This window comes from Juglans regia, chromosome 14, assembly GCF_001411555.2.
Source record: "Juglans regia cultivar Chandler chromosome 14, Walnut 2.0, whole genome shotgun sequence".
NCBI lineage: Eukaryota > Viridiplantae > Streptophyta > Magnoliopsida > Fagales > Juglandaceae > Juglans > Juglans regia.
This window is the reverse complement of record NC_049914.1, coordinates 7,440,937-7,454,636: the sequence shown is the minus strand read 5'-3', so window position 1 is coordinate 7,454,636 and position 13,700 is coordinate 7,440,937. Positions and strand designations below refer to the sequence as shown.

At 34.2% G+C, this 13,700-nt stretch overlaps 2 protein-coding genes across 2 annotated transcripts; one reads left to right on the top strand and one right to left on the bottom strand.

The window, feature by feature from the left end:
• Positions 1-4,748: 4,748 nt before the first annotated feature.
• Positions 4,749-5,443, bottom strand: LOC108979263. Its single transcript, XM_018949915.2, has one exon. It carries the CDS (start codon positions 5,196-5,198, stop codon positions 4,917-4,919), a length of 282 nt encoding a protein of 93 aa, XP_018805460.1. The 5' UTR covers positions 5,199-5,443; the 3' UTR covers positions 4,749-4,916.
• Positions 5,444-11,570: 6,127 nt separating this feature from the next.
• Positions 11,571-13,523, top strand: LOC108980314 (cytochrome P450 86A1). Its single transcript, XM_018951180.2, has one exon. The coding sequence runs from the start codon at positions 11,659-11,661 to the stop codon at positions 13,210-13,212; it is 1,554 nt and encodes a 517-aa protein (XP_018806725.1). The 5' UTR covers positions 11,571-11,658; the 3' UTR covers positions 13,213-13,523.
• The last annotated feature ends 177 nt before the right edge of the window (positions 13,524-13,700 follow it).

Here is a 13,700-nt window from a genome sequence, read left to right as displayed (position 1 = left end):
TCCCTACAAACTACTTTTTTTTTTTCTTCAAGAAAATCCTTTACCCGACCAACATCCTCACAAACTACGAATGATGCTTCTATCAGTACAACTCAACTTAGTTCTTTAAAGACAAACAATATCAATTTTCCAGCTACAAATGAGGGATCTAATATAGAGACACTTGTTGGCATCATTAATCCCCTTTATATTCTAAGAGAGGATTTTAGGCTTCATTTGATGACCAAGATCTCCTCCTTTTCAACATGTCCTTCCCCACACTTCCCTCCTTATTATCGTAATTAATGAAGCATTTTAAACGTTTCAACTCCCTATCTTTTTTGCTGCAGACTTCAAAGCCGTGGATTTTCCTGCTTCAATAGCAATAAGAAGAGTCTTAAACTGCTCTTCAAACCCTTCACAAGATATCCCCACACATGCCTGTAAATCTTCAATCTTTTTTAAAATCCAGTTTGAGGCACATCGGTTCGTTTGTTTGGGACTCTTTCTAAGCTATAACAAGCTGTAAAGTTTTGTTATAGATGTTTATACTATTACCAACAGGTTACCGAACAGCTTATTAATGATTAGAATTTAAGAACTGATAAGAAAAATTATTAGAGTTTAAGAAAGCAAATAGATTTAGGCCCTAGAATCCTCCACTTCCCCGTGCACTTCTTTCTCCTTGTATCTAATTCTATCCAAGAATCAAAAGCACTTGGAAAGCAAGAAGCATGATTTGATGCTGCTTGGTTGCTTCTTCTTTTCTCTAAAAGAGATCCCTTGCACCTCTTTATCTATTTCTGGGTTCTACTTTTGCCCCTTTTTTTTTGTTGTTTTCTCTTTTCTTTTCCTCCTCTGTTGCTGTTGGGCACATAAACATTTCTTTTTTCCTAATTTAGTTAAAAATTTGGTTAGACCCACATCTTCTACTTGTACAAACCAGGACCTATTTTGGGGATTCCATTGCGCACAACCATATAATAGTAGTAGGAGCCTTTCTTTTGTTCCTTAATATGATGGAAACATCTTGATGTTGTTGTCACTATATAACTATTATAAGAAACTTATTAATATATGGATGATAAATACTAGTGAGTTCTCGTGTAGTAGTGCTGGTGATGGTGGTGATGATTGTTGAAGATAACATATGGTCGTGCATTAAAGTCGAAGAGAAAGAAGGTTGGCCTTGGCAATGGTTTTGTTTCAATTTAGTAAGAGAATTAATTAAATATGGGTCGTTTCCTGCATGAGAACCACAAGATGACACGATGACCTATGAAGAGTAACACTAGAGCAACGTTTGAGGCTCCCTCTTGTGGTTTTTTTTTTTTGCTCTTTTTTAGCATATATTTTTTAACATTTTTTTAAATATTTTTAAAAAATAAAAAAACTCACAACATCATTAAAAATCAATTCTTTAATCACAAAGTAAAAAATAAAAAAAAAATTCCAGCAAGTGCCGCCAGCAGGAAGACTAGTATTGTTCCACCTATGAATAATGAATATGTGGCCTTTAGATCTAATTATCCAAGAGCATGTTTTTTAGTTACACGTGTACACGCGCGTGCGCACATGTGTAAGCATGGTCTTTCCGTTTGAATGTTGAGAATCTTTCAATTTATTTAATCTCATCTTATTAATGTTTAAATACTATTTAAATACAAACACTTTTCAATTTTAAATTTTTAACTTTTTTATCTAATAATTACCTAATCATTACAATTTTTCTAAATATTCAAACAAAACATAAAAAATAATTTAACTTTTTCAAATTTCAAAATAAAAATTATATTAAAAAATTATATTCTAACAATATTTTAATTTTATAATTTTTTTTATTCAATTTTTTCTTCTTCATTTTCTAAAATTTCATAAAACATTTTAACTCAAACATTTCACTGTTATTCACATATTATTTTATTATTATTTACAAACTTCTTATCTTATCTCAACTTAACATCATAGTTCGAATAGAAACTCTAAAGAATCTAAATTGATAATGGATCGTGTTTGTAGAACTTAGCTGACCCAAAGAGATGATCCGACATGATTATTTTACATCTTCAATAATAATAAATTTTCAATGAAAAACTGCGTAAAAATTATAAAAATGATTGCGTTTATATAATTTTTATTGAAAAAGATGTATCATTTTCATTCTTTCTTTTAATTTGTTTGCTAGCAGTCTCTTTTCTATGTTTTATTTAATATAGTGCAAGAGAAAGAGATTCGGGGTGTGCATCAGAAAGTAGAGAAAGCAAGCAGTATTCTTTTTAGAATAAATATAGATAGAAATTATTATTAGAAACATTCATTTTATATACATGATGTGATATCATGTAAACTACACATCTCTTCAAGTGAATATTAGAAACAATTAATTAGAAGCAGTCACGCAGTGAGTAAAAAGTATGCACTGCTATAGATTCTCTCTAGCATTACTTTCTTTTTACTGCTTATGCCCTCTTTTCTCACCGCCCCAATCGACCTTTTGGGCGTATCATTTTGGCTCTTTCCTATATAATTGGTCCACACTCTTTCATCTACTACACCCCCCCAACTTGACACATTTCTCCTGCAGCTCTCTACAGTTTGTTTTCTCATTACAGCTTGCAACTTTCTCTCTCTTTCTCTGTCATGGACAGAACAACCCCTTACTCTTCTTATGAACAAGATTATAGTAAGAGAGTTTCATCAGAAAACAGTGGGTCTACCACACATTGCAGATTCAAAATGCCAAAGGGGTCTAAATTACCTATGAGATTTCTCAAGCAGCTTGCTGCTCAGGTGGTAAGAACCCTACATTCAGTGTCTATCAGGAGGAGACACTCCCCAAATGATTCCTCATTAGGAAGATCAAAGCCATTTGTAGCTCCGGTTGATTCTCGGAGAACAGAAGCCATTGAGGACTGCATCGAGTTCATCAACTCCTCTTCCTCTTTTTCAAGGTCAAATTCTGTAACAGCCAAATACTCTTGATGCTGTAAACATCAATAATATTCTGTTCAAGAAGTTCTGTTATATGGATCGATCTTCTAGCTCATATCATTATTTTTTTCCCAATTATTATATTCTATTTTTGTTGGGTTTGGAATCCATGTTTAATGTTCTGATCAAAGGAAGAAATTCGATTTCAGTGATGAAATTCGAAAGATGGGTAGTTCCATCCTGTCTACTCTCACGTATATGCAATCAGTTGTAAAGTTGCTCTTGTCCAAACGTTGTTGTATTGATTTGTACATATAATTTTATTTCCTGTGATCAAGCTATTGAAGACAATAAGAGGATTGATATTGGTTTCTCAATATGCATATACAAAATCATATTTTTTGGAGATTGATTTTGCATATCAAGAAAAATCTCACATTGTATTATGCATATTCGATCCAAATAATAATAAAATATTATTATTTATTTTTTTCTTAAAATTATTTTTTTATGTATTTTGCAATTAGCACTCACCATATATATTTGACATTAATAATAAAATATAATTTTTTAATATATTATATTAAAAATATAATATATTATAATAATGAAATGAAGATGAATGTGAAAGTGAAGGTTCTCTAGTGTTGTTGGAGGAGGGAGAAGTGAAAAAGGTTGTGAGAGTCAGAGACAGTGGGAGGAGAGAGAAAAAAAATTAATAAAAGAGTGAATAGTATATCTCTAAAAATGTTGAAATACTATTCATAACTATGTAAAATTATAGAGATGCATAATTTAATACAGTCAAATTCAAGGTCATATTATGCAAATATATTTTGCATTTTACATATCAGGGGATGGGGGTGAGGAAAAGGAAAGCCAGCCATCTCATATTTCCGGTGTAAGGTTTTTGGACTTCTGGCCTGTGATCAAGCATGCAATTTTCGAAAGTCTGATGCTCAAGCATGCAAAACAGTGAGAAATTATACAAATATTGTAAAACAAGTCATACGGTGCCTACCATGTTTTTCCCAATTTACCGGCTGTTGTCCAATTTTGATCTTGCCTATTGACAGAAATAGTGCTGTGTTTCTGTTTTGACGGGAGGCATGTTGGAGTTTATGAGTGAATTATATTATACTGGTCTATTGTAGGCTGTAGCGCTTTGGCTATCTTATCCATTTTGATTATGACAAATATCAATGATTTACATTTTTGGAGATAAATTACACATGGTACCAAAATCAGGTTAACTTCAAATCTCGACTATACACTTATTATATTTAATTAAATATTTCACGTTCTTATCTACTTATTGAGGAGACATCTAATCCACATGACTGAAAGTGTTAAGATAAATGTCAATTATTAAATTTACTTATTTCTATTTATTTAGATCTCGTTTGGATGTTAAGCTAAATTGAGATGAGTTGAGGTCTTTATAAATAATAGTGAGTTGAGATAGTAAAGTGAATTTTGTGAGATCCACCTAAAATGAGTTTAGATGTATTTTTATGGAAAGTTGAAAAAAGGTGGTAGGTCTATAAAGAGGTGTTAAGTTGAAAAAAGTTATGGATACAAAATGTAAAGATGTTTTTAGTTGAGATAAATTTAATAATTTAAAAATTAAATATTTTGACGTGAGATTTAAGTTAAAATTAGACTTAGACTGACCAAATTTCAAAAGGCTTTAAACTTTTGAAACAAGTGTGATTTCGCGCTTGGAAACTTGCCCAAGAAAAAGAAAATCTTGATTCTAGGAATTAGTCATAATTATGGCGAAAAAAAAAGAAGACAAAATCAGCCCCCAAGTTGTCACAGATTAATTACCATGCATCTGGGCATCTGTCGTAAAGTGAATTAATGACGATCTTTAGATATTCAGAATTCAAAGAAATAGACAGAATTTAAGCATTCCATAATCACCAAAGATTGAAAGCAAGAACTGACATGAAAAATGCATGGCGTACGTGATAGAAATGCCAGAAAAATATCCCAAAAGATTCTTATTCGTTCTTAGCAAAGAGCCCTCCAAAACCACCGGCCTTCTTCTTCTGCGGGACGGCCACAGAGTTCTTTCGCCCACCTGCGCCAGTGCCTCCATTCTTCTCCTCCACCTTCTTTAGAATTGGGTCAGTCTCAAGCAGCTGATCCTCCTTTTGCAACCCACCAAGAATCCAGTCGAAAGGCCCTTTCTCCTTCTTGCTGCCGCCGGCACCCTTCGCTTCCGTTGCCGCAAACACTCTTCCTGCCACTGCCGGAGCAAAAGCCATTGTTAAAGAAGCCATCTTAACACTTTTTGTTTTCTGTCGGAGATATGATTACTGCAGACCTTGTAATAGTTGAATTGGACAGATCAGGAAGGGAGGCGGAGGATGTTTTATACGTAAATTACATCCATTTGTGGCTCTGGTCAAGTGAACATGAGGCGTTGAATGCGAATGAGAAATGAATGGAAGTGTTTGTAGCACGAGTTCTCCACAAGTGTCTTATCCTGATGATGATTGTCTCTGTTTTTTTTTCTTTTTTCTTGGGGTTACTAATTTTACGAGGAAAATTCTGTAAAAGATGAGAGGGCTCATCGTCAGCGGTAAGCAGCTATACATGGCTGCCAATTCAACACGTAGACATCACTACAACCTTTGCTCATCTTGTGCAGACCACTCATGGGCTAGCTAAGGCTGGATTAGTTGGGGCTGAATGCATCAAAACAGGCAGAGATATATGTAAATGGGTCCAACTCTAGTTCGACGTTTACTATGCCTCGTTAGAATAAGGAGCCCAAAGCCCTCCAGCAGTGCACGGTACAGTACAGTTCAGTGAATAGTGAACAATGCTAATTGGTGGGAAACATTGAATTCTTACTAATTATTTGAAATTTTACATAAAATGTTTTATTCTTCGTCTTGAACTCTATTTTTTTCGATAACATTGGTTAATATATAATATTTTTTTAAGTGATTTCTCATTTAAATAGTTGACTTATAAAACCACTTAAAATATGTTATATCCGACGATGCGACTATGAATTATAAAATATAGAATAAAGATTTAAGATTACTCTATCTTAAATAGACATCGAATGTTTGTAATCGGGTTTATCCTAATTGAGCAATTTTTTGTTTGCTTTCACAATTTATCTCAACTCATTTCATCTCATCTCATTTCATCTAATCATTATAACTTTTTTAAATTCTCACACAAAATAAAATAAATAATTTAACTTTTTCAAATCTCAAAATAAAAATAATATTAAAAATATATATTCTAACAATATTTTATTCAACTTTTAACTTTAATTTCAACTCATTTCATCAATAAAAACAAACGAGACTTTAAAAGTTATTAGGAACTAGCTAACTCTAGTACGGTATAAGCTTTGGTATGATTAAAGAGTACATAGAGAAAGAGCATACATAAGAGATTGATTGGGACACTTTATTAAGTTATATGGATTGAGATACCCTATCATTAATTCCACTCGAATTCTAATAACCTTGGAATTCATGAAAGGATGATAAACATGCATATATAGACCATAGCTAGCTATAACATTTGTCAATACTTTTGTAGGTTCAATTAATTATATCATAGGGTCCATACTCTTGCGTTTGTCTCTGATCTCTTTAATCTAGTCCTTAGAATTTGGACATGAATTATAAGGAGTTTCAATCCAAGTTTTGCCCTGAATTCATAAATAAGATCCCATGCATCCACAAAAGCGCAAACAACAGGAGTTAACAATCATTCAGCATAATTAATCGGTTTCAAATTTATATTGACAGCTAATTATAAATTGCAGTCTTCTTCGGCCTGAATTACTAAGGTGATATTTTAGAAGAGAAGTACACATCCACAACATTTAACTCATCTTCTTAACCGGCCTACTCGCGTTTACTCTCCAAATAGTAAAATTATGAGCCGGTTTGGATTAAGAGATGGGTTGAGATAACATCTCAAAGCATCTTACTACTATTCACAAATTTTAATTCATAAATTTTACTACTATTTACAAACCATCTCATCTCTCAATCCAAATGGGCTGTCTTAACCGGCCTACTTGTATTTACTCTCCAAATAGTATATATGTAGGGGTGTAACCGGTCCGGTTCGGTTCGATTTTGGACAAAATCTAGGACTGAACCTGTATGTACCGATTTTACATTTTTCAAAACCAATTACGCACCGGTTACCCTCTTAAACCGGTACTTCTAGTTTTATCGGTTTCCGGTTAGATCCGATTGGATTTTTCGATTTTTTTTAAAATGAAATTTAGACAGTTTATCGTTAAAAATCTGTTTATAAGAAGAAAAAAAAAACTAGTTTAATTGTTGAGCCTTCACAATTTATTCAAATCCTCAACCCTAATTGATAAACATTAAACAGGATAGATGTTATTCAAGTAGAAAAATTACAAAACCCTATCAATGTAATTTCACAACCCCAATCACAAAACACAATTTTACAAACCCAATCACAAAACCCAATCAAAGTAAATTCCGGATTCAAAAAACCCTAATATCACAAATATCGTCTATCATAATTTCAAAGTAATTTCACAATCCCAATCACAAAGCCCTAATATCACAAACATAATAATAAACACAATTACAAAAAATCCTAAATTTCAGATTCATAAACCCTAATATCACAAAACCCAATCACAAAAATCTCAATATCACAAAACTCAATCACAAAAAGCCTAGTATGTAATTTAAAAAAAAAACCTTTGAGGGGGCATTGGGCAAACTCGGTAGAGAGAGAAGGACGAGAGAGTTGAGAGAAGAGAGAGTGAGAGACGAGAGAGTTGAGAGACGAGAGACTCGAGAGTGAGATGGGGAGATGCTGCGAGGCAAAGACGCAGACGAGAGAGTGAGCCGTGAGTTGACGAGAGAGTGAATGACATAGAACGAGATGGGAGGGAGAATAATCCTTCAGGAATCAGGGTTTAGTTATAGGGGAAACGGCGTCGTTTCCTATTGAGTTAATATTTTCAATGTGTTTTTTTTTTAAAATGGCAATTAAAACTTTTTTTGATGGTTTGGAAAATTGATTTAATATACTATAGTCTAATAGACTATATAATAGTATTAACTATTAATATTAGACTATTAGTATAATTATATATTAGTATTAGTTGTAATGATTTAGTATAACTACATTAGTATAAGTATAACTATAGCCTATAATAAACTATTAGTCTATTAGTATTAGTTAAATAGTTATAGACTTATATATTAGCATAGCTATATAATATATTAGACTATATAATAGTATTAATATTAGACTATTAATATAGTAACTATAGTTATATATTAGTATTAGCTATAAACTATATATTAGTATTAGTTATAAACTTTTTGTGATTTAATATAACTATATTAATTATAAGTATAACTATAGTTTATATTATATTTGTAATATATATATATAGACTATATAATATATATATTGAATCATTGATATATATATATATTTGTAATACATTTAATATACTATAGTCTATATTAAACTATTGAAATTCAACACATGTCTGATCTCCAAAAATTACTTGATGTCTTTCTTTTACCAAACTGGCATTATGTTCTGCAAAATATTAAGAAAACCCATCATTTTTATAAATTCATATTAGTATACACCGATTCAATTATTTTTTTTGAAATTCCTTAGTCTTTTCAAACTCAACATTCTCCACCTGCATCTCCAATTATTGATTTTCATAAAAGTAATAGAAAAAATGATCATCAAGCAGCACATATTATTGTCACAGGGTTTACTAACCAATTAAAAGGCTGCGGCCACCTTCTCCTCCCTATCCTTCACCTTGCCCTTCTGGGGAGATAATATTCCTGACAACTTCAATCTGTCATGCTGACTAATTTGAGAAAGTAGTAATCTTCTGAAATCACATAATCTGAGGGTCATAATTTGAGGTTGACATGATTTTTCCTGTAAGAATTCTCGAGATAGAAAATCAGGAAGAGAATTATATTCTCCTTTAATATGTTCAATATCAAAATAAAAAAAAAATACTTAATATAGCTTGCCATCTAACAAATATTTTCTTAGCAGCTAGGTTTTTCACATTTTTAATCAAAACTTCATTTGCTGATTTACAATCTATTCTCAGTAAAAACTTTTGATTCAACAAATCATCTTGAAATTTGAAAATACATAATACAATAACTAAAATTTCTTTTTTAATAGTACTATAATTCTTTTGGGTATGATTATATATTGAATCATTGATATATATATATTTGTAATACATTTAATATAATATAATCTAATATATTAGACTATATAATAGTATTAATATTAGACTATTAGTATAGTTATATATTAGTATTAGTGATAAATTATATATTAGTATAGCTATATAATATATGATCAATTAAATTTTTATTTTTAAGATTAAAATTTTATTTTATAATTATATTATTTTATATATAATTATATTAATAGCATATGATCAAACAAATGGACTGGTTCCGGCTAGTTTTTACATTACAAGAACTGATCCGGTTCGGTCTCATCTAGACCATCGGTTTTTTGATTTTCCAGTTTAAATTTACACCCTTATATATATGAGCCCCAAAAGCTCTTCTTCTAATTTTTTTTTTTCCCCCTTCTAGTGCATTCAATTTTTCTAAATTAAAGCGTTTTTGTATGAACTTTAGAACTTAAAAATAGAATAGATCAGATAGACATATCATGAAGTGGATGTTATAATATTTATAACTACTTAATAATTAATTATTTAAGCAATATTAAATACTCAATATATATTATGTAAAACTTATATATTTCTTATATACATCATCACGATCTCTACCATTTTAAATCTTAAAATTAATTGAGAAGTAAAGTCAATGGGATATTATACCATGAGAGATGAACTGACAATGTCAGCCGCCACGACATGGCCAGTGCCATGTGGCACGAATTAGCCGAAATTGTACACTATATGGTTGTGGTGGTTGTAGACGTACATACTAGTAAAACTGAACATATAAATTAAAAAGAGTGACAAATCAATGTGCATGGACGTGATATGGATGCCTAAGTTGTTTGACTCAGTTTATATATATATATATATATGATGTAAATAACAATTTCCTTCTTCTTCTTTCTCTCTCTCTTTTGCAATAATGCAACCAGAGAGTTAGATGTTATACGATATATACTCGAGCGATCGAGTGCAGAAATCATGGGGTAGGTTTGGTTACGTACGTACCCTAAGTTTTCATGTGTGTTTCATTTCTTCACTGCAACGTTTCCTTTCGACTCAGAACTACTTACTCACAAGAGAGTCAATGTGCAATTATAAATTCCTCCGGCCCACAGATAATCTTTTATCATCTCTAATTTCTTCAAATAGCTTTACAAAATCATGCACTCGATCTCTTTTTTTCCAGGTTTTGCAACAAACCCTTTTTCTCATTGCGGGTACACCATCTCTAACTAATTATTGTCCTTGATCCTCTCTCTCTCTCTCTCTCTCTCTCTCTCTCAAACAGGAAAAAAAAATGGGTCAGCTAGCAAGAAATTCAAGAAAAGAGAAAGGAGGGCTGCTTTGTAAAGCTAGATGAGGAAGGAATTGATAGTCTTGCTATAGTTAGGTAAAACTATACTACTGCACCTGATCTCATAGACATACGCTATATAAAGATCAATTAAATCTATCAGTAAATCCCAAATTAAGGGCCAATCCCCATTATATTGTTGGGCAGGCAAATAAGATTAATATATATATATAGTATTCTTAATAGTTAGTCCACCAATTCACGAAAAATAATTATGAAAGAATGGTTGCAAAAAGTACATGACTAGCTACTTGGGGAGTACCGAGTGTGCACGATTTATAACCCTAGACATGATATATGACACGATCACCCAACTAGTTGTGATCTTTTTCCCCCGTAACAATTTGTGCTAATTAGAAGATCACTACAAAATTAATTATGTGATTGCTAAAAGTTGATTGTATATCCTTGAACACAGTTGCTAGCTAGCTAGTAGTTTTTCTTTGTGAAAAGATCATATATATATATATATATGGTATTGAGTCGTGCTATATAGAAGTTTCACATTTGTATACTACTTAAAAACATGTAATTTATACAATGGAGTACTGTGACAGATCGCGGCTAACTCCCTGCAAACAAAATGTAGGAAAAATATAGAATTCATGTGAAAAAATCAATTATTTTTTAGTGAATTTGATTTTTTTCAAAGAAACATCTTGAAAGTATTGTATCTAACCTTACTGGCAGTATTATCAGATACGTATAACAGAGCTCGTACTTAAGGGAAGCTGCAGGAACCATGGAGTTAAACTGAAACCAGAAAAGGAACGTTGCATGATCTAGTTTTGTAAATTAAATTACCAATAGGAAAGAACATCTAGATATTTAGGAAAGCTAAATCGGTAAGATAATGAGTGTAGCTTCACCTACTTAGGTGACTAGAAATAATTAGTAGAGAAACTAAAATAACAAATTCATGTTTGGATGCTTTTCGTGTATATTATATATTATCAGCACTGTGCATAACTTTTCTATATATCAAGTCAACAACCAAACAGCGACCCATGCATGCACGGTCCAAATTTCCCAACAACTCCTCCTACATCTTCAATATTATGTGCAATCTATATATAACACTATCTCTCGATCTTTCTCTTGCAGTCCATATATATCAATCTAAGCTATACAATCTTTCATTAATCCTCCCTAGCTAGCTCGCATGGAGACCCTACCTATTCTCTTTGGCATAGCAGCTGCTGCGTCAGCGTATCTCTTCTGGTTCTATCTCCTAGCCCAAAAGCTCACCGGTCCAAAGGTATGGCCGGTCGTGGGAAGCCTCCCGGCTCTCTTTCTGAACCGGAGTAGAATCCACGACTGGATGGCTAGTAACCTTCGCGCAACCGGCGGTTCAGCCACGTACCAAACTTGCACCATGCCTTTTCCTTTCTTGGCTAGCAAGCAAGGGTTTTTCACTGTTACTTGTCACCCAAAGAACATTGAGCACGTCCTACGAACCAGGTTCGAGAACTATCCAAAAGGACCGGATTGGCAAGCCGCTTTCCACGACCTGCTAGGCCAAGGGATTTTCAACAGCGACGGCGAAACATGGCTTATTCAACGCAAAACAGCGGCATTGGAGTTCACCACCCGGACGCTGAGGCAAGCCATGGCTCGGTGGGTGAACCGGACGATCAGGACGCGCCTCTGGTATATTTTGGACAAAGCTGCTAAAGATAACACTTCAGTGGATTTGCAGGACCTTTTGCTCCGCTTGACTTTCGATAACATATGCGGGCTCACATTCGGGAAAGACCCAGAAACGCTTTCTCTGGATCTACCCAATAACCCGTTTGCCATAGCCTTTGACACGGCCACCGAAGCCACTCTCCAACGGCTTCTCTACCCGGGTTTCCTATGGAGGTTTGAGAAAGTTTTCTGCATTGGTACGGAGCGAAGATTGAAAGAAAGCCTTCAAGTCGTCGAGAATTACATGAACGATGCCATCGCGGCTCGCAAGGAATCTCCGTCCGATGACTTGCTCTCTCGCTTCATGAACAAGCGTGACGTCGACGGGAACCCCTTCCCGATGTCCGTCCTCCAACGCATCGCTCTGAACTTCGTCCTCGCCGGGCGAGACACGTCATCGGTGGCTCTGAGTTGGTTCTTCTGGCTCGTGATGCATCACCCTGAAGTTGAGGAGAACATCATCAAGGAGATATCGACGGTTCTCAAGGAAACACGCGGCGACGACCACCGGAAATGGATCGAAGAACCTCTGGTGTTCGACGAGGCTGACAGGCTAGTTTACCTGAAAGCCGCATTGGCCGAAACGCTGAGACTGTACCCATCCGTGCCGGAGGACTTCAAGTACGTCGTTTCGGACGATGTTTTACCGGACGGAACCTTCGTACCTGCCGGTTCGACCGTTACGTACTCAATATACTCGGTCGGGAGGATGAAGACTATCTGGGGCGAGGACTGCATGGAGTTTAAACCGGAAAGGTGGCTCTCCGCGGAGGGAGACCGGTTCGAACCGCCAAAAGATGGCTACAAATTTGTGGCCTTTAATGCCGGACCAAGGACCTGCTTAGGGAAGGACTTGGCTTATCTGCAAATGAAGTCTGTGGCTTCTGCTGTGCTTCTGAGGTACCGGTTGTCGCCCGTTCCCGGTCACCGCGTAGAGCAGAAGATGTCTCTCACGCTGTTCATGAAGAACGGGCTCCGCGTATACTTGCGTCCACGTCAGCTTCAAGGTCAACAGGTCGCGACCTGATCTGGAAGAAAATGGAAGCAGGACCGGGGCAATATGGTTATAATTCGGTTGGTTGTCATGTTGGGTGTCAAAGGGAAGGTTGTAAAAGTCATTCAATTTGTTGTTTCAACTTTCATATGTCATATACTTCTTTAATCTTTGTTTGTTGGGTTTGGTGAGAGTCGAATCTGCTCGTTCAGTAGTTGTTGGTCTAAGATTTATAATGTGTCTGAAGTTCATATACCATGTCGGTAGATATTGGTTTTCTTTCTTATCATGTTTTGTCAATAAAATATTACACAAAGTTGCATGTTTTCTAGTTTTTTAATACAAACATTGCATCATGCATTATTCAGGATGTAATCAACATGAAAAAAAGGCATGTTTGTTCAATGATATATACAAACTCTAAATACACAAGTCTCGCACAAGCCTTTTATAAAAAAAGATAATCCCACCATGGAAAAGTGCAAAAAGCTCACTTTTTCTTTATGGATCCCGCATTTTTA